The sequence below is a fragment of the Gekko japonicus genome, unplaced genomic scaffold, assembly GCF_001447785.1.
Source record: "Gekko japonicus isolate JY-2015 unplaced genomic scaffold, Gekko_japonicus_V1.1 scaffold208, whole genome shotgun sequence".
NCBI lineage: Eukaryota > Metazoa > Chordata > Lepidosauria > Squamata > Gekkonidae > Gekko > Gekko japonicus.
The window spans coordinates 784,724-804,836 of NW_015173680.1; the positions used below are offsets into that span (position 1 = coordinate 784,724).

At 47.7% G+C, this 20,113-nt stretch overlaps 2 protein-coding genes across 2 annotated transcripts in view; one reads left to right on the forward strand and one right to left on the reverse strand.

Moving 5' to 3' along the window:
* Nucleotides 1–504: 504 nt before the first annotated feature.
* Nucleotides 505–6,528, reverse strand: REEP4 (receptor accessory protein 4). The gene is made up of 7 exons (XM_015423012.1): nucleotides 6,198–6,528; nucleotides 5,540–5,616; nucleotides 4,048–4,168; nucleotides 3,473–3,586; nucleotides 2,581–2,710; nucleotides 1,333–1,505; nucleotides 505–1,124 (listed from the first exon to the last, which is right to left on the reverse strand). The coding sequence occupies exons 1-7, from the start codon at nucleotides 6,441–6,443 to the stop codon at nucleotides 1,065–1,067; spliced, it is 921 nt and encodes a 306-aa protein (XP_015278498.1). The 5' UTR covers nucleotides 6,444–6,528; the 3' UTR covers nucleotides 505–1,064.
* Nucleotides 6,529–13,218: 6,690 nt separating this feature from the next.
* Nucleotides 13,219–20,113, forward strand: part of LOC107120326 (pulmonary surfactant-associated protein B-like) — a 10,547-nt gene continuing 3,652 nt past the window's right edge. Inside the window, exons 1-2 of the mRNA XM_015422997.1 lie at nucleotides 13,219–13,281; nucleotides 19,697–19,830. Of these exons, the coding sequence (XP_015278483.1) occupies nucleotides 19,765–19,830 (66 nt within the window). The 5' untranslated portion in view covers nucleotides 13,219–13,281; nucleotides 19,697–19,764. The remainder of the gene's footprint in view (nucleotides 13,282–19,696; nucleotides 19,831–20,113) is intronic.

The following is a 20,113-nucleotide window of genomic DNA, read 5'->3' on the forward strand; positions in this document are numbered from 1 at the left end:
AACACAAACACAAGTTACGCAGCACAGCAGTCAGGTAGGAAGAAGAGCAGCAAGTTTTTAGCCTGACCAGCTTCATCAGTGCTGACCAGCTTAAAGGTCAATCTGTGGGCTGGAATGCAGAAGGGAGGGAGAATGTGCCTGCCCCCCCCCTTTTTTACATAGTTTCTCTTTAGCCAGCCTCAGTATTTAACCCACACAACCTCTGAAACAAACAGAATGAAGCCTAGCTTAGATTTAAGAACACATGTTTAATTAATATACATTCAAAACGTTCAAAATACAAAGGCACTCAAGTCACAGTAGTTAACCAAGTCTGGCTCTTTGGAGACAGAGACTCACAAAAGGGGTGGGGGGAGAATATTTAGGTGCAAGGTTCTGGCTTCTTTTTCTTGCAACCCTTAGCAGAGAGGGAATGCAACGAACTCAGATGCTGGTAAGCAAGCTACAAGAACATCTGCTCAACATTCAGCAAAATGCTGGGAATCATTGCACATGTCTTTTAAAAAAAAAAAAAAGATGTCAGTTTCTGCACGTTGATGCACAGTGCCAAGCTGCACTTGCTCTCCTGCCACTTCAAGAGTGCCATGTACTTGTGTTGGTGAAGGCACACGATGGCAGGGGGGAGACTTCCTAATATAGGCAGCCAAATTGAGCAGGACACTCAGATGCAGTTCAAGAGCCAGTGAATGAAAAACGTCACCCCTGTTCTGAGTCAAGGCATAATTGGGGGGAGGGGGGGCAGGCACAAGAGCTAAGCCTGCCAAGGGAAGGGAGGCACCAGAGGTTGCTACCGGCTCAGCTGCCAACAAGGGTTTCCAGCCAGCAAACCACTTTCCTCCTCCACTGTTGGACCCCCCCCCCCCCGCCCCGCAAGCACAACCACTGGCCCTGAGAAGTGGCTCATTTGAGGCCACTTTGACTGTGCCCAACTAAGGCAGGAAAAAACTACTCACAGCTCCCTGAACAGGGTCAGCAATACAAGCTGTGAAGCACCATTAGAACCACCATCCCCATTCCATGTGCCAATTTGTTTGCCCAAGCGACTTCTCTGACATGGAAGTGGCCTAGATGTCCTGATCCACCACCTTCCTTTTGGGGCGGCTTCGCACCAGTCGAGTGGAACCCTGCAATAGAAGGGGGGGAGGGAGATAAGGGGGCTGTCACTTAAACACCTGAGTCTCAAACAGAGAGTCAAAGTTCCAAGTCAGCCAGATAGATGGTGACGCTCCCCACCACCACCATCAGTACCAAGGGATGCCACGTCAGATGATGGGCCTCCACCTGCATTGTGCATACACAGCAAGAGCCTTGTACAACCAATGGATACTTTACCTCCTTGGCTGAAGGCTTCCTCTTCACCACCCGAAGGCTCTGAGTCCTAGACAGTGGCTTGGAAATCAATGGGTCCCTGTTGCGGGCTTTGGAACCCGGGGAGAGCTGAGAATCGGACCAGCAGTCTTCCTCGTTGCTCTCATACTCCAGCTGTCGGGTAGCAGTCCTCTGTGCTATGTAGATCAAATACGGAGATTAATTCCCCAAGGCCCTGACTAGAATAATTCCATTCATACTAGGCACTGAAGGGCCATCAATGTACAAGAGCCATAATTTGCCTTTGCAAAACATCCAGGTTTGTCCTTTGGGAAATCCCCAGTAGGTACCCATAAGGTACCCATAAGGAAAGCAGCTCTCACTGGGTCTTGCCAGCATCATTTCAAACCCGGCACAATTTATATCCACCCTCCAAGGAGCTCAGGACCAAGGAGCCTTTTAGTCTCACATCGAGGACAGAACTTTAGACTGCAAATCAAACATGGGGCTCCCAACCCTACGTTTCCCCAGGGAAGGTGGGGGGCCACACTTTCAGAGGACAAGCAGATTTAAACCGTTCCTTATGCTTGCTGATTCTCCCCCGCATGTTCCTCCTACTCAAATGCATCACTGTTTCTCTCCCTCGTCCCCAAGGCAAGGCCAGCCATGTTAAACCAACAGGGTTACTTGCAGGGGAGAACTGGCAAGCACAGAAAGGGTTAAGTGCACACACACACACACACTCCCCCAGGTCTGTGTTTGGGAAACCAGTTTGCCAGCATAGCACATGTTGTGCTCAGCCAAGGTCACCCAGGGAAGCTCTCCAGGCTGCATCAGCAGGGGCAACAAGGCCCCACCCTCGGCTTGCCTGGGACCAGGTGCCCACAGGGGCTCCTCCCCTCCCATTCCAGCTGGTCATCTGGCAACTGATCTAAGGCGAGAAAAGAAGCATTTCCTTCTCCCCCTCCCTGTCCCCTTCTTCTACTTTGTGTATTATATTAGCCTGTCTCGAACACTGTGGCAGACAAACAGGATATAGATAAAATCAAAAGCAAGGATTGCTGAACTGTGCTTCTTGGGCAACAGAAGGAGTCTTACTACAATCCCTGGGCCTCTGTTTTAAGGGGGGTTTATCTTGTTAGCTGCTCTTTCAAGGGTTCTTTTCCTGTTTGCATCTCCATACCAAGCCATTCAGGCCCTCCCACCTTCATTCCCCTGACATTCAGAACTTTAAGGAGCAGAGAAAACCACACAGATTGGCCAGGCTCTTACTTCTTGGCCGCCGCCGCTCCTGCTCCTCCGGGTAAAGGGGATCTGAAAAGTGAACTGGGCTTGTGTCCGGAATGGAAGTCAGATCCTGCATGCTGAAGCTCCGCAGTCGGCCGGCCAGGGCGCCCTGACTCTGAAAGGGAGGAAATGGAGATCCACGTGGAGGAGAAGGTGCCATCTTCTAGCTAGCCTTCCAGAGGCAAAAAGGGTGCAGGAAGAATCCACAGTGGAGCTTACCAGAAGGAGGAGAAGCTGCCATCCACCACTAATGCATTTCACTATGATGAATTAACAATTTTAAAATTTCCACAGATAGGGAGTTTTGCTGATTATCCCTCCCAAAAGTGACCTCTGATTCCCCCCCCCCGGTCAAGCAATTCCTGGGGGTTCTTTGTCCCCACAGCATTTCAGGGGGGGGCTGCTGCAAGTGCAGGAAATAAACAAGAATCACCCCTCCTCTTTGCATGCAAGGAAATTCTGGGCAGGATGCAAAGTCAGTGTACATATCCATTTGAAGGAGTACTGAAAGACTCATTGGGGTAGTGGATGTCCCAGAAACCTTGCGGATGGCATGAAAGAAGGCCATTATCTGAGAAGATCAAGCACTAGGAAGGCAACAGGCTCTGCAGATTCTGGCTAGCTGCCAACAAGGGCTCTCAAGTAATTGTTAAGAACTTAAGTGACTAAAGGGGGCAGGAAGCCAAGCCACTGCAGCCGCAGTGGTCCGTGTGGCAGGGAGAAGGAACAAGTTGAAAGCAGCTCCTCACCTCTCCATCCTGAGGTTCAGCAAGCCCTACTTCCAGGGAGATGGTGGACAGCAAGGAGACCCCACCACCAGATACGGCAGGACTTCACATTCATCTCATTTCAAAGAGTCCAGAAGAAACAGGGTTACCTTTGCAGCAGCTTGGACAGCAGCTGTGGCCGCTACATTAAAGCTTCTCTTCCCAAAGCTCACGAGGGTCTCGTAGCCACGTTCTTTGGCTTGAACAATGAACTGATCTATTTCCTGCAAAAAAAAGGGGGGGGGTAGAATGTAGCAGTGGAAAGCCATTTTGCTCACTGGCTGACTATGTTCACATGTGCCCAACACCACCCTTAAGGGTTTGTATCACAGCCGCCAGCGGTCACTGGAGAAAGGCTCACCCACTGGCCTTTCTGGATCCTCATGAGCAGTGCTCCTAGAAGGCCACATTCTGCCCACATGATACAGGCTTAAACATGTGCCTGTTTCCACACAGGATTTTAATCTGCCACAGAGCCAACAGCAACAGCTTCCAGGACAGCAGATGAAGACCACTCTTGAATCCAGAAGAGAGCAAGCAGCTCAATGGATGCCAGATTTGGCATCCTCTTTGCCCACATGACAGCCTGGCCTCTTCTAGTACAAGCAGTGCTAGACAGTATTTACCTTCTCCGTGGATGCCAGTGCTAGACAGTATTTACTAAGCAGTGCTAGACAGTATTTACCTTCTCCTTGCTAGACAGCGTAGGATGTATGAACTTGCGGTACAGCAGGCTTGCCCCCCTCGTGTAAGGAGACAGGAGCCACACTACAAAAGCCATCTTGATCTCGTAGTAGAAGGGAAACCTGGACAACAGGTGACATGACAAGGAGGTCAGTCTAGCTACAAGAGGACTTGAGAACGCTCAGCACATCCAAGGAACTAATCTCCCAGTTTGGTGGAGCCTGCCAAGCAACCCAAAGGTTCTAGAGGATAATCTTAAAACTCTAGGGCATGTCTTGCTGCACTCATGCGCCTGCTTCAGAAGTGCAGAGGTGGGTTGGAGCAAAAGAGCATTCCTTTCCAGTTAACACAGACATTGAATTTAAATGTGTTGTGCATGACCACAGCCATGTAGCAGTATATCTGTTAATTTGTGTAGTAAATTTAAGTGTATCCTTCTTCTTTTTTTAAACTAACTCACCCTTCAGCTGGAGAAACTTATCTGGTCTCTGGGCCAACTGAGGTGACCCTTCACATATGAGAGAGAGCCCAAGACTGACCGATACCATAGCAAATGAGGGGTGGATCAACCATCAGATGCTTCACTGCTGACCCAGATCATTCATCGGCCCACACCAGACCCAGAACAAGTGAGTCACATACAGTGGCCCAATTTGCACCTCAGCCCACACAAAATTGTCACCCATGGATCCATATTTCAGAATATATACACACACTCCTCCTTCAAAACCAAAATTACATCAATTGGTAAAAAGCCCCAAATTTGCAGTTCCTGACAAGCAAATTGTGATGAAGGGAGACTCACTGACTTGATACACATGAATTAATGGATCTCGTTTAGTGGAAAGTGCAATTGATTTGGGTCTTGTTACTAAACTTCACAGCTGCTCAGACTCTGCTGCCCGCATGATCATAGTATTTGAGTGGTCAGTCAAGTGGCAGCCAAGTATTTTTCACAACTTAGTAGAACACACAGTGACTCATACCCATTATAGAAAAGCCTACAGTGAAAGTTACAAGACTCTAATCAATAACTGCCATCGGGGGTCTGAAAATGGCAATGTTGACAAGAAATATAAACTCCCCCCAGGAACGGTTACATCAAAGGAATGACTAAGGCTTAAAATACAGAAATAGATTTTTAAAAGCACAGGTCAATGACAGTAATGTTAGCAACAGAATTTCACATTTTAGGTGCAGTGGCCACACAAGGAACACCAGAGATGGCCTAAATCCATGTGATTAAAAGCAGCCATTTCAACAGGCAGCAACATTGCAAAAGAGGCCACTAAAGCTTGGTACTACACAGTCCAAAGACCCTCCCCTCCACTCTCTCAGCCATCAGCTTGGGAAGATTAAATCAGTTCCAAAAGGCTGCAAGGAACATATCCAACCAGAACCTTGGATCTTCTCGCCTATGGAGGCAAAAATCAGAAACTAATACTAAGCGTGACTTGCAGAACTGGAGAATGAAAGGAACAGCAACTGCTCACCAGGAAATGAAGATATCTGCAACAGTTTCTGTCGCCATGAAGAGGGCAAACACAATCCAATACATCATCCAGCGCACCTGTAAGGACATGAGGGGGGAAGGGTTAGAAGGCACTGACTTTCTCCTCCCCCTCCATAAACAGCAATAGGGTGGGGGAGAGAAGGCATCGCATAGCAGAACCTGGGCTCAGCCATTCCAGTATTTTACTTCAGGTGGGGGATGCTACATTCCCACTGAGCTGCCTCTCCACAGTGACTTACAAGTAAAAAACACCACCACAAAAGTTATAAGTTATCAATACAAAAACAAAACAAGCCAACATACACAGTGTATGAGGCCCTTCTTAAACTAAAAAAACAAAGCACAATGATCATTGTTTTACAATAGGCAAGTTAAAATACACAGCCACAAAAAAAAATTGCATTAAAATGAGCTCACCTTATTATACAAAAAAAACTTTTCAACCTAATATAGAACCACACCCTGCAGCCAAAATAATACCCAGGGCCAGAAGACAAGAGGTAGCTGCCCCAGGAATCATTGCTCACCCACCCCCTGCACCTTTGCTCAGAGACTCACAAGCTCCCCACCCCCATGTGATCTTCCCACAACTATTTGGAAACAAGGAGCTTCCTCCATTGTTCTCGGTCCCAACTTACATATTCCCGGATATTCTTTGTTTTCACAGCCTTGTAGGAGGCATAGGCAGGATACAGCATCCCAAAGAGCAGCCTGTAACGGAAAGGAGGGGTCAGGCAGGCCGGCCACCACCTGTACAATCCTGCCAGCAGCCAGAGGCAGCCCCGCTGGCTCCAGCGTAGCAGTTTGGCCTGTGCTGCTTCCAAGAACACAGCAGCCCCAGAGGGGGATGCTTCCCTTTGCCCTGGAGCACAGGGGGAAGGCATAGCCCAGCCCAAATTGAGAGGCTTCCTGTCCTCCCTGCTGTCCTGGCAAGAGGGTGCCGGACCCTGCAGACCAGGCAGCACTGAAACAGGGCCAGGCAGAAGAAGCTACTCCCAAGGATAAGCTGATCATTAGGAGGCCTTCCCTTTCCCACGCACATGCCTGCTGTTGCACAACAGATGACAAGACCAGCTGTGCAAGGTTGGAGGCCATGCCTCCATGTGGTTGATCAAGAGGGTGGCCCAGGGCATCACTACCTTCTGCCTCCTAGAGGGGGAGCCAGGTGGCTTGGGGCAGTGGTTAAGAGTGTTGGTTCCCTTCTGGAAGACCCGGATTCAAATCCTTACTCCTCCACAAAGCTTGCTGGGTGACCCTGGGCCAGTCACGTATCCTCAAGCCTTCCAGGGTGGTTGTGACGGTAAAATGAAATGAGACTGGCATATACCAGCCTGAGCTCCTTGGAAGAAGGGTGGCATTAAAAATGTAGTAAATAAATATAAAATTGCTCATATGCAAACAGCCTCAGCACTCCCAGCCAAGAGGCAAATTCTTACAGCAGAACAAGCCCTACTCTACCCTCTTTTATGGGGAGAGAAAAACAGATACTGGCAAGCACCCCCCCCCCTTTACTCTAGAGGCATAGGCTTTGGGGGATGATATTCAGGGGCTAGAGCCGGACAACATAATCCATATTATTTGAGCTTGTATGAACAGGATCCCCATTCCAGAAGGTGCCAAACAGCTCTAGAAGCAGATCAGTCATTTGAGTCACTGCTGAAACAACTGACCATCTTCAGAGAGAGCAAGACAGAATTCAGGCAGGGTGCATGGGGAGGCTTAATATTTAAGATGATGCCAGAATTTAAAAAAAAAATAGTAGAGTGTAACTGTTCCTCATATGCCTGCTGAGAATTTAGGGCAAGACCAGACTGAACCAGAAGGGTGCAAGTTCAGGCCTGCTAAATCCTTCAAGCCTCTCCTCTGCGGGCAGGGCTGCCACTCCCTCGAGGTCAGCACCCGCACAGAGGTTGTGGGGTTGGGGGGGGCTCTTCAGTGTGAGAGGCCCAAAAGCAGAGCAGCATGACTGTGGAAGTAACTGCCAGACTCAAAACTTTCCATCAGTTGGCAATAAAGCAGGAGAGCCAACTGCCAAGGTGACCCACAAAATGGGGCCTGGGATTTTGCCACTCAGAGGCAAGGAAGTCAAGGCTGGGTGACCTGCCCACGCCAGCGCCTGGCAACCAACACCGAAGTTAGAGGCACTAGAGCGGCGGAAGTGTTTGTATGTTGATAACATCTGAGCTGGCCAGAGTTCTTTCAGCCGCGCCGGAGGACTTAAAGGAGCAGGGATCTTTCTGGGCCGTCTTTTAGGAGTTGCTAGCAGCGGCGGCAAGGCTGCAACATACCCACATCGATGGCACCGCGGGAGAGAGGAGAAGAAGGGCGACGACGAAAGAGGGAAAGAAGGGGGGAGGAGAGGCAGGAGTGCCTTAACAGCAGGAGCCCAAGTTCAACGCCAACGCCGCCGCCTACCAGGCACGGGAACTGCTTTCCTCCGCCCCACTGGGAATGGCGGCAGTACGCGAACGCAGAACCGCCCGGCCCAGACCGCAGGTCGAAGCACCGAGTCGGTCTGGAGCGGCTCTTCAAACCAGCAAGGCTCCCGGTGAACAGCCGCAACGCGCAGCTCGGCCCGTCCACGTGTAGAAGGAGCCACGGAGGGATGCCGAGCTTTGCTGCAGCAAAAGGGGACCTTGGAGCAGGCCGGAGTGTTGGTGGGCTGAGAGCCAAGCCGGACAATAGCCTAGATCGACGCCGAGTTCGTGGCCTCCCTGGGTGGGGTTGGTGTCGTTAAGAAAACGGCAACGTTTAGCTAAGGCCCCGCTGTCTACAAATACGTTTCTAGTCCCTGCTGTGTATGGAAGTTTCTGGGCTAAGCGGGCGAGGACTCAGAACAAATCTGCTCCCTCCGCCTCGCGACCGCCCACCCAGGGCGCATTACAACTCCTCCGCGAGACCATGGCCGGCGCCGCTCCCTCGGAGCCGGAGAAAACCTCCCCGGGAATCCCTACGTTGTGTCGGCTCGACGGTTACTGTTGCCGCTGGGCGCTTCCTTTCTTCCCATTCGCCGCCTTTCTCCCCACCCCTTGCAAACAGACCAATAGGAAGCGGCGGCGGAATCCTACCAGGCTTCGAACAGTTTCTTCCGCTGCTCGCGAGGGTTTTGTGCTCCTCTGAGACGAAGCTGTTGCAAAAGCCCTGGTGGCGGGGTCACAAACCACGTGCAGATGCAGATCTCGCCTGCCCTGGGCGTCAGAGACAGCCGGGCGTTCCGTGTAAGTAGAGCTTCCAGCCCGCCCCCCGCCACTGGCTGGGGATGGGGGACGACGACGACAGGGTTGTCAGATCCAGGTTGGGAGAATCCTGGAGATTTGGGAATGGAGCCGGGGAGAACAGGGACTTCAGTGGATTGCAATGCCTTAGAGTCCACCCTCCAAAGTATCCGTTTTCTCCAGGGGAACTGATCTCTGTAGTCTGGAGAGGAGCTGTGATTCCAGGGGATCCCCAGGTCCCGACCCACCTGGAGGCTGGCATCCCTACGCCTAAGAAAACGGAGCGGTCTGGCTTGCGACGCCGAGCAACCCTTGGGCAAAATCGCCCTCATTCACAGGGAAGTGGGGAAAGGGGAAATGATGCTCCATGGACAGGGTTGGATGAGACAGGGACTCCGCCCCCGCCCCCCTTGAAGCGCTGCACGTACTTCTCACGACCAGTTTGGCTGGCAAGTCTCGCGGCCGCTTGAGCTTTCCATCAGTGTAACGCGAAGAGATTCTCGGCGACCCGTTGGGAAGCAGCTAACCCGCGTGCGGGTCAGAAATCCGTGGCTACTGTGCTGGCTTGCCAGTCTTAAGGACACGCGCGCAGCTGTTTGGTGCACGTTGGAGCACTAGACGCCTAGCCCTTGCAGAGAGGCACAAGGAGGACGCTCTTTGTCTCGCCCGCATCGCGGCTGTGTAGTTTCCCAGCAGAAGTCGGCGTGTCCTGCGGTCGCTCTCGCCGGGCGTGTTAAGCAGGAGAAGCGTCCTGCGGAAAGTCTAATAACCCAAACAAATGGTAACCATATAAACTGATCTTATTATTCCTGTTTGATCCTTGAATCTGTTAAACATCTAAATTATGCTGTATGATAATTTACTGCTCACCCTCTACCTATATGTATGGACTGGTAATTTCCAATTTTGTTTCTGTCTCTGTCTTTAATTAGCCCTTACTAACCCTCTCCCACAGTCTCTCTTCCTATATGTAATGGCTGAGGAAATTCTGTTCCCCTGTATCTAATGAAGTGTGCTGGCACTCGAAGGTTTATACCTTTAATAAAACTTTGTTGGTCTTAAAGGTGCCACTGGACTCAAACTTTGTTATGTTAATCCTAATGTAATTGGAGGTGGAGCGTCCTTTTTCAAGCTGTCCTGCAAAAGCTACAATAAAATGGAAAATGCATGTCCCTCACAGTCTCCTTTTCCTCATGACAACTATTCCACATATCAGTATTACCCATCTGGGGAAACCAGGTGTTTTTGACAGGGGAGGAACATTGCCCCTCAGTTTCTTCCAGTCTTCTGTTTGACATGGTTCTGGGGTATTGTTCTTCTACATACTTCTTGCTTTTTTCTACACTACAATGACCAGCGTTGCAATGTATCTGTTATATATATCTGAGAGCTTGCACACTTTGTATCATTTTCGTTCTCCTTAATATTAAAAGGTATTACATAGCTTTTGTTTTTGGATTTACACACACACACACATGTGGTGGAAAGTGCCCTCAAGTCACAGCTGATTTATGGCAACCCGGTAGGGTTTTCAAGGCAAAAGATGCCATTGCCCGCCTCCGCATCACAACTGTGGCAATCTTTGGAGGTCTCCCTTCCAAATACCAGCCAGGGTCAACCCTGCTTAGCTTCCAAGATCTAAGGTGACTGGGCTATCCAGGTCAGAGGAGAGAGAGAGAATCAGTCTGTATCACTGTGTAATATATCATTTGATCCACATTCATATAATGAAGCTCACTGCATTTACTTTATTGAAAATGTATACCCTCCTCCCAGAGAAGTCTGCAAAAAAATACAAAACCAAAATCCATTTCAAGACACCATAAAGAGTGGTTAAGGCAAATAGCAGTGAATCAGCTGCTGCTTTTTGGTCAATACCTTCTGAGGAAACAGATCTGTATACTATATGAAATTGGGCAGTTTGTAGGCACTCCATGAAACTGCAGAGTGGTCGGGTTAGAACGGATAAAAGGAAGTACTTCTTCACCCAAAGAGTGATTAACACATGGAAATCACTGCCACAGGAAGTGGTGGCAGCTACAGGCATGGACGGCTTCAAAAGGGAATTAGATAAGCATATGGAGCAGAGGTCCATCAGTGGCTATTAGCCACAAGGTATAGATAGGGGCTCTGGGGCAAGTGATGCTCTGTCTTCTTGGTGCTTGGGGGGGTGCTTGGGGGGGGGGGTCCTGGCCCCACTGGTGGACCTCCTGATGGCACTGGTATTTCTGGCCACTGTGTGACACAGAGTGTTGGACTGGATGGACCTTTGGCCTGATCCAACATTGGCGTCTCTTATGTTCTTATGAAATATGAGGAAGGAAGGAGCTCTCCACACTTCTGCCCGAATGCTGCCTCATGGTGTAAGAATAAACCCTCACTTCAAAGGGCAGAGAAACTATTAGAGTAGCCAAATGCACTTGGCAGATCACTGGAGCTACCTGAAGAGATCTGCTGGCTCATCTAGGTTGGCAGGCAGGTGGGATTAAGGTATATTTGAAAGGGCCCCATCCTTCTACCCAAGGCAGCTGACACAATTAAAACATCTAAAGAATGGAGATTAAAGTGTAAATTAAAATAGTGACAACATCACCAACATTAGCAGAATTCTAAAACTAAATCCCTATATAAAAGCACCAAAACTAATCAGAAAAAAGCACACCACCAATAAAAGCCAGTAAAACTAAAAAATATAGCAAAAGGTTTTTTTTAAACCCACAAAAAAATCAGCACTCAATTAGACTAAGTTCAAGCCTACTGCCTCACCAAAGGTCTTCCTGAGAAGAATGGCCTTCACCAGCCTCTGGAATGGGAGGCTGAGTGGGCATCTTGTGACTGGAAGTTCCAAAGTCTGGAAAGCTTGGATCAAAAAGCCCCCTCCTGAATTTCTCCCAACTGTAACTTGCTCAAGGTAGATGTGTCTTAGACCAAGGACAGGTTCCAGGGTGCAAAATTGGGCAGTTTGTAGGTAACTCCTCAGTATCGGGACTAATAATAGCAGCCATGCATGCATGAGAAGAAGGGTAATTTTAGCAAATGCCTACCCTAGCAGTGGTTCTGAATGCAAGGGTCCTGGAACACATGAACAAATATAGGGAAGCATAAAGCATCACTAAGCATTGGGTATGTTGCCAAGTCATTGGCAGAATGCAAGGGCCCTGGAACACATGAATATAGGGAAGCATAAGGCATCAACAAGCATTGGGTATGTTGCCAAGTCATTGGCTGGAGAACTGTGAGAGGTTGAACCCCTTCCCTCCCTGCAAGAATGCCCAAATGGGAAGATCAGCCAGACTCAGCCATTGGTCAGAGGACTAACAAATGCAGAGTTTGCTTTCCCTTTCCAGAAAGAATGTCAAAGTGTTTTCATTCCTGCTAAAACATCTATTTTTAATCACCTCAAATAGAGCCCCTCCTCCATTTTTTCCTTCCATTCTCCTGATACTATAGATTTGTGGGCATAGCCTGTGTCCAGAAAAAATACAATCCTACATGTGTGCCTTCCACGTGTATGTATTGTTTGAACTTCAGAGCCATTTTGGAGGTCAGAGAGAAAAGGCATGTTTTCATTCCTTCTAAAACATCTATTTTTATCATCTCAAATAGAGCCCCCCACCCCACATTTTTTCCTTCCATTCTCCTGATACTATAGATTTGTGGGCATAGCCTGTGTCCGGGGAAAAACCAATCCTACATGTGTGCCTTCCACGTGTATGTATTGTTTGAACTTCAGAGCCATTTTGGAGGTCAGAGAGAAAAGGCATGTTTCCCATCTGTCCACTTCTGCCAACAGTACTAGAACACTCATCAAGCGTGGCCTCCTCATCCAATCAAAAGAGATGAATGGCTCCATTTAGCTGCTGTTTACTCAGTTATGCAAGCCCATTTCAAGAGTACTACTCAGCTAAATGAGAGGGAAGCCAAGTGCGTAAACGTATGCCTCTGGAGGGAAGAAAAGGCACACCCGATCGCCCTCCGCCCAGTCTCCCCATCACGTGTCTTTTGCTGATGCTTTGGCACCATTTGTCTAAAAGGAGTCAAGCATTAACCCAGTTCATATAACAAGTCCTCTGGCAACTTAAAGACTAGTTATAATTGTGCTCCCTCATCTTCCATAAAGAATAAATGAAAGAGGAACCAGGTATGGTTTGAAGCTAAGCCATCTAGGATTGGTCAGTGCCTAAAGGGGAGACCACTGGGAAACCCATCCCCAAAAGGAAGACAATTGAAGAACTAGTGGCTGGAATTTTTAAGTGAATTTCAGCCTCAGTCTTCCACCTAAAGTATGAGGATTGTTTTCCTGAATTTACAGGGATGCTAAAATCGACTGAGATTATGTATCTAAACACTCAGGAAATGCCATACAAATGCAGATTATTAATGATGGATGTTCTCTAGTGACAACAACCCTCCTTGAGATGGAGGAGTCCAAAGCTGATGTCCCATGTGGCAGAAGGAATACACGGGACTGTGAAAGGAGGAAGACAGAGCAGGAGGAGTAGAACAGGTAAGAGAGTTTGTATAGCACTGAAAAGCTTGTACATTGCAGAAAGAGGGAGACCCCTGAGGTGGGGAAGTGGTGCACCCTGCTCCCCACAAGAAGCAAGTGGGGAAATTACTTTGTAGATACTTTTCTAAATAAAAACTGGGTGGGTAAAGCTGTTGTGAGAAGGATGGAGAAAGAGGGAAATTTTCAGTTGGGTGAATTCCCCAGGAATTGCTGCAAGAGTAAGCTGTGATTTGCAGCTGAGAAGTTATCACCAGCACAGTAGTTCCATCATAGTCCAGGCCCCAGGTTTACACCTGCTGGAGCACAATTATTTCGCCATTTTAAAAAATGAAAATGATCAGGTCCCACCCTACACCTCGGAATCTGGTGGTTGTCCCTCAGCCCCAAGATGGGGGAGGGGGGAGTGGCCACATTCCCAAGAGGAAGACAACCTCAAAGACTGTTGTGATTTCTCAAAGACATGGGATTTCTCACTCAGGTGATTTCCATGGGCCCTCCTTATTGGCTGGGCCCACTAGCTCTGCTCTTCCCAAGCAAGCCCCTCCTTAGCCAGCAATATTATAAAAGGAACACCTTACGGAGCACTTTGCTATGAAAGCACAGTACAGCCATGTTGCAACTGCTTCTGCTCGCCCTTCTCTATGGGGGCTCAGGTAAGCTTGATGGGCTGGGGACATGGGGAGGAATTTCCTGGTCAGAGTGAATACAGGTGATCAGTTTCTAGATGGCAGCTTACTATGAGGAGCATGTAATCGCTAAGCAACTGGTCATCTATACTGTATTGTATTGTATTGCATTGGGTCATATGTTACTCCAGTGAGAAAACTGGAGAGGCAGAGGATAACAGTGATAACATCCCACTCACCAGTCGGCAGAAGAGTCTTTATTTAGTTTTTTTATTTAGGGCTGCATTTGACTAATTTAGTTTTCATTTATCAGTGGTCCTAATTGTGATCATATATATATAATCATTACATTCATTGTAAGCCACCTTGAATTCTGCAATGTAGAAAGGTGGTTAATAAAAAATTTAAATAAATAAATAAATAAAAGTATTGCTAGGCCCTGTAAAGGAGATGCTTTTGTCAGCCATTGTTATTATCTTGGTGATTCCTTTTGCAGACCTATGGGCATATCAAGAGCAACAACCCCGCAAAGAGAGGTTGTTATCTCCGGCCCTGGCAGCCTAAATGTTGAGAGTGCAGGGAAGGAGGAAAGAGGAGAGGCCAGGTCAAAAGAGATGAATGGGAGCAACTGTGTCCACATATACTTGGTCTTGTTAGGCTGGGATAAAACAGGAGTCATGCCTGAACAGTCAGTCTTCACTTCACAGAGCCCCCAGTCCTGCTATGTATACTTTATACATAAGATGACATTTGCAAGCCTAGCAAAATGACAGTTGTATGCAGGTAGGGGAGAATGGATGGAGACTAGTAAACTGCAGGCTAGTAGACAGGCCAGGCAATGGGCAGATTTTGCCTCCTTCCAGCAGAGTCCCTAAGTGCAACACTATACTTTTCTCCATTGAAGTGAATGGAGATGGTGCCACAGGAGGTGGCGGCAATTACAAGCATGGATGGCTTCAAGAAGGAATTGGATAAACATATGCAGCAGAGGTCCATCTGTGGCTATTAGCCACAAGGTATAGATAGGAACTCTCAGTCTGGGGCAAGTGACGCTCCGTATTCTTGGTGCTTGGGGGGGGCAACAGTGGGAGGGCTTTTAGTGTCCTGGCCTTATCTTCTGTTTGTGGAGAGTGGGTCAGAATGTTGGGGACTGGTTTTGATGGATAGATTTGTAAACAGATTGTTAAACAATGCTGTTTTAGCTAACAACAGTAGGAACTCTAGCTGGATAAAAGGATAGAATTTTCTCAAGGTCATAATAAATTCCAGGTGAATTGTAATAGGCAAGACAGTAGTATTTCACCAGCCCTGTAAAAGGGAAGACTCCAGATTCAACACAAACATTTTATAATGTCTAGAAAGTGCTTGATTGCTGGGCTGCACCTCCAGCAGCTCCTGTAACTAGAGTTACCAACTTCCAGGTGGTGGCTGAAGACCCAATAGGGTTATAACTGATCTCCAGGCAATAGAGATCAGTTCACATAAGAACATAAGAACATAAGAGACGCCAATGTTGCATCAGGCCAAAGGCCCATCCCGTCCAACACTCTGTGTCACACAGTGGCCAGAAATACCAGTGCCATCAGGAGGTCCAGCAGTGGGGCCAGGACATTAGAAGCCCTCCCACTGTTGACCCCCCCCAAGCACCAAGAAGACAGAGCATCACTTGCCCCAGAGCCCCTATCTATACCTTGTGGCTAATAGCCACTGATGGACCTCTGCTCCATATGCTTATCTAATTCCCTTTTGAAGCCGTCCATGCTTGTAGCCGCCACCACTTCCTGTGGCAGTGAATTCCATGTGTTAATCACTCTTTGGGTGAAAAAGTACTTCCTTTTATCTGTTCTAACCCGACCGCTCAGCAATTTCATGGAATGCCCACGGGTTCTTGTATTGTGAGAAAGGGAGAAAAGTACCTCTTTCTCTACCTGCTCTTTCCCATGCATAATCTTATAAACCTTGATCATGTCACCCCTCAGTCGTCATTTCTCCAAGCTAAAGAGCCCTAAGCGCCTTAACCTTTCCTCATAGGGAAAGTGTTCCAACCAAATGGCCACATTGGAAGGTGGACTTTATGGCATATGGAGCCCCTCCCCTTCCCAAACCCTTCCATCCTCAGGCTCCACTCCCAAATATCCAGGTAGTTCCTAACTCAAAGCTGGCAACCCTACCTGTGATGCCACATGAGCTCCTGAAGCAGAAAAAACGTCTTGGCCTAGTGCTTTGTGGTTCTGTGTGCAAACAATGAAGAAACTGAAACCTGCTGCTTTCCAAAAGCAGGCCATCCCTCTCTTGTTCACACCAAATGCCAAGACTAGCTGAGCAAACAGCATGAGTGGGAACACTGAGAATCATGTCCACATACTCCATGCCCACGTCATCAGGAGAGAGTCAAGGGGGCCCCCTGAGCTGCAAACATGGAAAACTTCTGAAGTGTGTCACTTCCTTGTCCTTAGAATGAGACTCTTTACCTCTTGAAGTGTTGCAAGGGATGTGAAGCAAACAGAGCTGGGGGGCGGTGGTTCAAGGGCTCACGCACACAGGACTTGATGAGCATTAGTGCTGTTATTCTAAGATTGTGATACTTTCCAAGGTACACATATTCTCGCACTTTTGGGGCAGCGACTCTCTCAGCCTAACCTGCTTCCCAGAGTAGTTGTGAGGATAAAGTGGAAAAGGGAAGAACAATGTTGTAAGCTGCTTTGGATCCCCAGTAGGGTTGCCAGGTCTGGTTTGGAAAATACCTGGAGACTTTGGGGGTGGATTCAGGAGAGGGTGGGGTTTGGGGAGGGGAGGGGCCTCAGCATGGTATAATGCCATAGAGTCCCCCCTTCAAAGCACCCATTTTCTCCAGGGGAACTGATCTCTGTCAGCTGGAGATGAGTTGTAAAAGCGGGAGATCCCCAGGCCCCACCTGGAGGCTGGCAACCCTAATCCCCAGTGAGGACAAAAGCAGGGTATAAATATCTAATTTTTAAAAATCCTGTGTAGGTAAGGTATAGCTGAGAGGGTGACTGGCCTGTGGTCACCCAGAGAGTTTCATGCCTGAGAGGCTACTGAGTCCCATGTCCAAACCCAACACTGTGTCTACAGTTTTGTTGCTTTTACCCAAACTGGCTAAACGTCACCTTCCGCTTCCTCCCCTGGTATTATGGCTTATGCTGAGTATGTCTGTTCTCTTTCCTAGTAGAGTCATCTACTTCTTGGGTCACTTCTGGTGACTTGCTTTGAGCCCCAACAGTAAAATTTTATTTATCGTTCTTCAGTGTTTTATTTAGCACGTTTTTATTTTGCCCTTCTTCCAAGAAGCTCAGGATGATGTATATGGTTCTTCATTTTATCCTTACCCCAGCCACCCCGTGTGGAAAGTTAGGCTGCAAGAGAGTGACTGGCCCCAGCAAGTTTCGTGGCACAGCAGGGATTTGAATCTGGGTCTCCCAGATACTAAACACCATCAGGCTGGCTTGTATTTCAAAGAATTGCATCCCACCTTTCAATCAAACGAAGTCCAATTCAAGAGCCTTGGTTTCCACTGAAAACAGCCTTCTGGGTAATCTCTAGGTGGTCAGCAGCAAAGAGAGGCATTAGAGGGATGTGATGTCAAAGCCTTTTCCCAACACTTTGATGTCCCTGCTGATATTGGTGCTGCTATCCTTATGAGGTCCATAGTGATTAAATTTTAGTATGCCAGCTGTAATTTTAGTATGGCAATCAAGGGGTTAAATAAAACAGTAGGTCTTCTGAATAAGCCCCATGGGATGGTGTTGCAAAAGAGTGCAGCTGTGCTTATGCACAGCTTTGAGAACTTCCTGGTTTATTATTCCCATTGTATGTTCAAACCCAGAGAATGAAAAGCTCCCTTTTTCAGCATTTGTGGAACACAGTGGGAAGAGGTGCTGGACTCTGCCAAGGGGAGGACTGACATGGCAGCTGTCCCTTTCTTCCCCCACCCTTATGAAGATCTCAGAGAGAATCATGGCAAAGAGGAGAGGCAGTGTGGTGAAATGGTCACCATGATGGGGCACTTAAAATCCTCACTCGGCCATGAAGGTCACTCTGTGTGTGTGTGTGTGTGTGTGTGTTAGCCCAAACTTCCCCACAAGCAGGGCTTTTTTTGTAGAAAAAGCCCAGCAGGAACTCATTAGCATAACAGGCCATGCCCAACTGCAGAAACTCATTAGCATATTAAGCCATACCCTTGACAGCACAGCATATTAACATATTAGGCTACACCCCCATGTTATCAGAAGTGTGGTCATCCAGCCACACCCACCTTTTCTCTTCTTATTCTGTTTACTTTGTTTGTTGTCAAAAGGGCTTTTTTTGTACCAGGAACCCCTTTGCATGTTAGGCTACACACCCCTAATCCTAATCAGTTTCTGCTGTTGGGTGTGGCCTGTTATGCTAATAAGTTCCTGCTGGGCGTGGCCGACTCGGGAGCCAGCCGGAACTCCGTTCCTGTGCGTTCCTGCCCAAAGATAGCCCTGCCCACAAGGCTGTTCTGAAGATAACATGAAGGAGAGGAGGCCCATGTATGCAAACTATAGCTCCTTGAAATAGGTTATTTAAAAAGTTGTGGTTACTTAGATTGTGAAATTAGTTTTAGCTTGGAAAGTTAAACTTCTTTTTTACTATATACCCTTTTAATCAATTGCAGCTTTAAAAATAATTTTCTTTATATTACATAAAAGAAAAGAAAACATGAGACCTCAAAAGCCAGCAAAATACATGTCCCAACGTTCAATAAAGAATACCCAGTTTCTAACAAATGTATTTTATGGGGATTCTCTTCCTTCTCTTTCATAATATTAGTTTAGTTAGAAAAGCCACTGTCAATGTCATCATACACCAATCTAGAAGTGTATCCATTGTACTGTTATAATACATGGTATATATGCTTGCTTCGTGTTTTCATGGTTTCTGCTTACAGAAAGAGCTGGTAAAATGGAATGGCCAGTGACTTGCTTACTAGACTGTGTCCTTCATGGCTAATCTCACCTGAATGGGTGTGCCCAGGAAATTAGTAAAGCTTCTTTACAAGTAGAGCAGTGCCTGCTGCTTTGAAAGAGACAGTGTTGAGACCACTCCTTTAAAACACACAAACATACACAACAACACTCTTAAGTGGAGTCAGATGGCTTTTGCAATGTTCACCTCATTCCATTATTGAGCATGTGATGGTAATGCACCCCCTGACTTCCCTGGATTAAACCAACCTTCATCTGTTTGGTTTCGGGCCCAGATTTGGTACGGAGACACTTCAGTCATCCTATGTCAAGCGTCAGACAGAAGAGATGTCATTCTCTCCATGGTTTTTGATCCTGTCATGATATCTTTCCGAATCACCTCCTTAATTTGAGGACTGGGTCTAACTTTCTGCAATGGTGCTTGGTTGCCCCTATCTGGCAGGTATATTTCAGAAGGCAATGCAACTGCTCCATCCCACAGCAGCTGCTATGTGGCCTGCCACAAAGTTCTGTTGTATCCCCTCTGCCACAAAACCACAAGGGGTTTCACCCTCAGCCCCTGCCACCTTGCTTTGCATTACGGGACTCATAATAGCAACCTACGTGTAAATATTAATAATGCAACAAAAAGGAGATAAAATACACACAATGCTTTGAACACTGAAGCTAAGGGTTATTATTGCCATTGCTTATGCTGCCTATTGATCCTTTGGCCAGTGGCTGAAGCACTTGACCATAAACCCTTCTTCAAGAACACAAGTTTCTGTCCCTAGCCCACTGTCACTTATAAAAGTCTGGTCTTCTCGTCTCCTTTTTCAGCCCTGGCCAACAAGATCTCCATTCACCATCAATGTGCCAAAGGTCCTACATACTCATGTAAGAACCTAATGACAGCCATCCAGTGTGGCACCTTCCAACACTGCATGCTGGCAGGCTGGAACCAGACCCCCAATGTAAGTATCTGCTGGTCTCTTTCCCCACCAGCTCCTCCTCTCTTTCCATGGCTCAGCAGTCATTATAGAACAGTGTGAGAAAGGAGAGATCCTTGGAGAATCTGCTGTTGTACCTGGTCACCAGGTAAGGGGCTAAAATAAAGGATTGTTGCTGGGAGGCACAAGGGGTGGCTACCATTCACTTGGATGCCTGGAAGATAGCTTTTCTGAGGGTCTGGCTCCATGAGATGCTTTCCTGAAGTATTTATTTACCATATTTATAGTCCACCTTTCTCACTGAGAC

Bases quoted from the DNA above. Each gene is read 5' to 3' on its own strand.
- REEP4 (XM_015423012.1), bottom strand. From the start codon at position 6,443: ATGCCTTCCCCCTGTGCTCCAGGGCAAAGGGAAGCATCCCCCTCTGGG. The intron at 5,617-6,197 runs GTAAGTTGGGAC...ATGTCCTTACAG, and splicing joins CAAAGAATATCCGGGAATAT to GTGCGCTGGATGATGTATTG. The intron at 4,169-5,539 runs GTGAGCAGTTGC...CCTGTTGTCCAG, and splicing joins GCAGATATCTTCATTTCCTG to GTTTCCCTTCTACTACGAGA.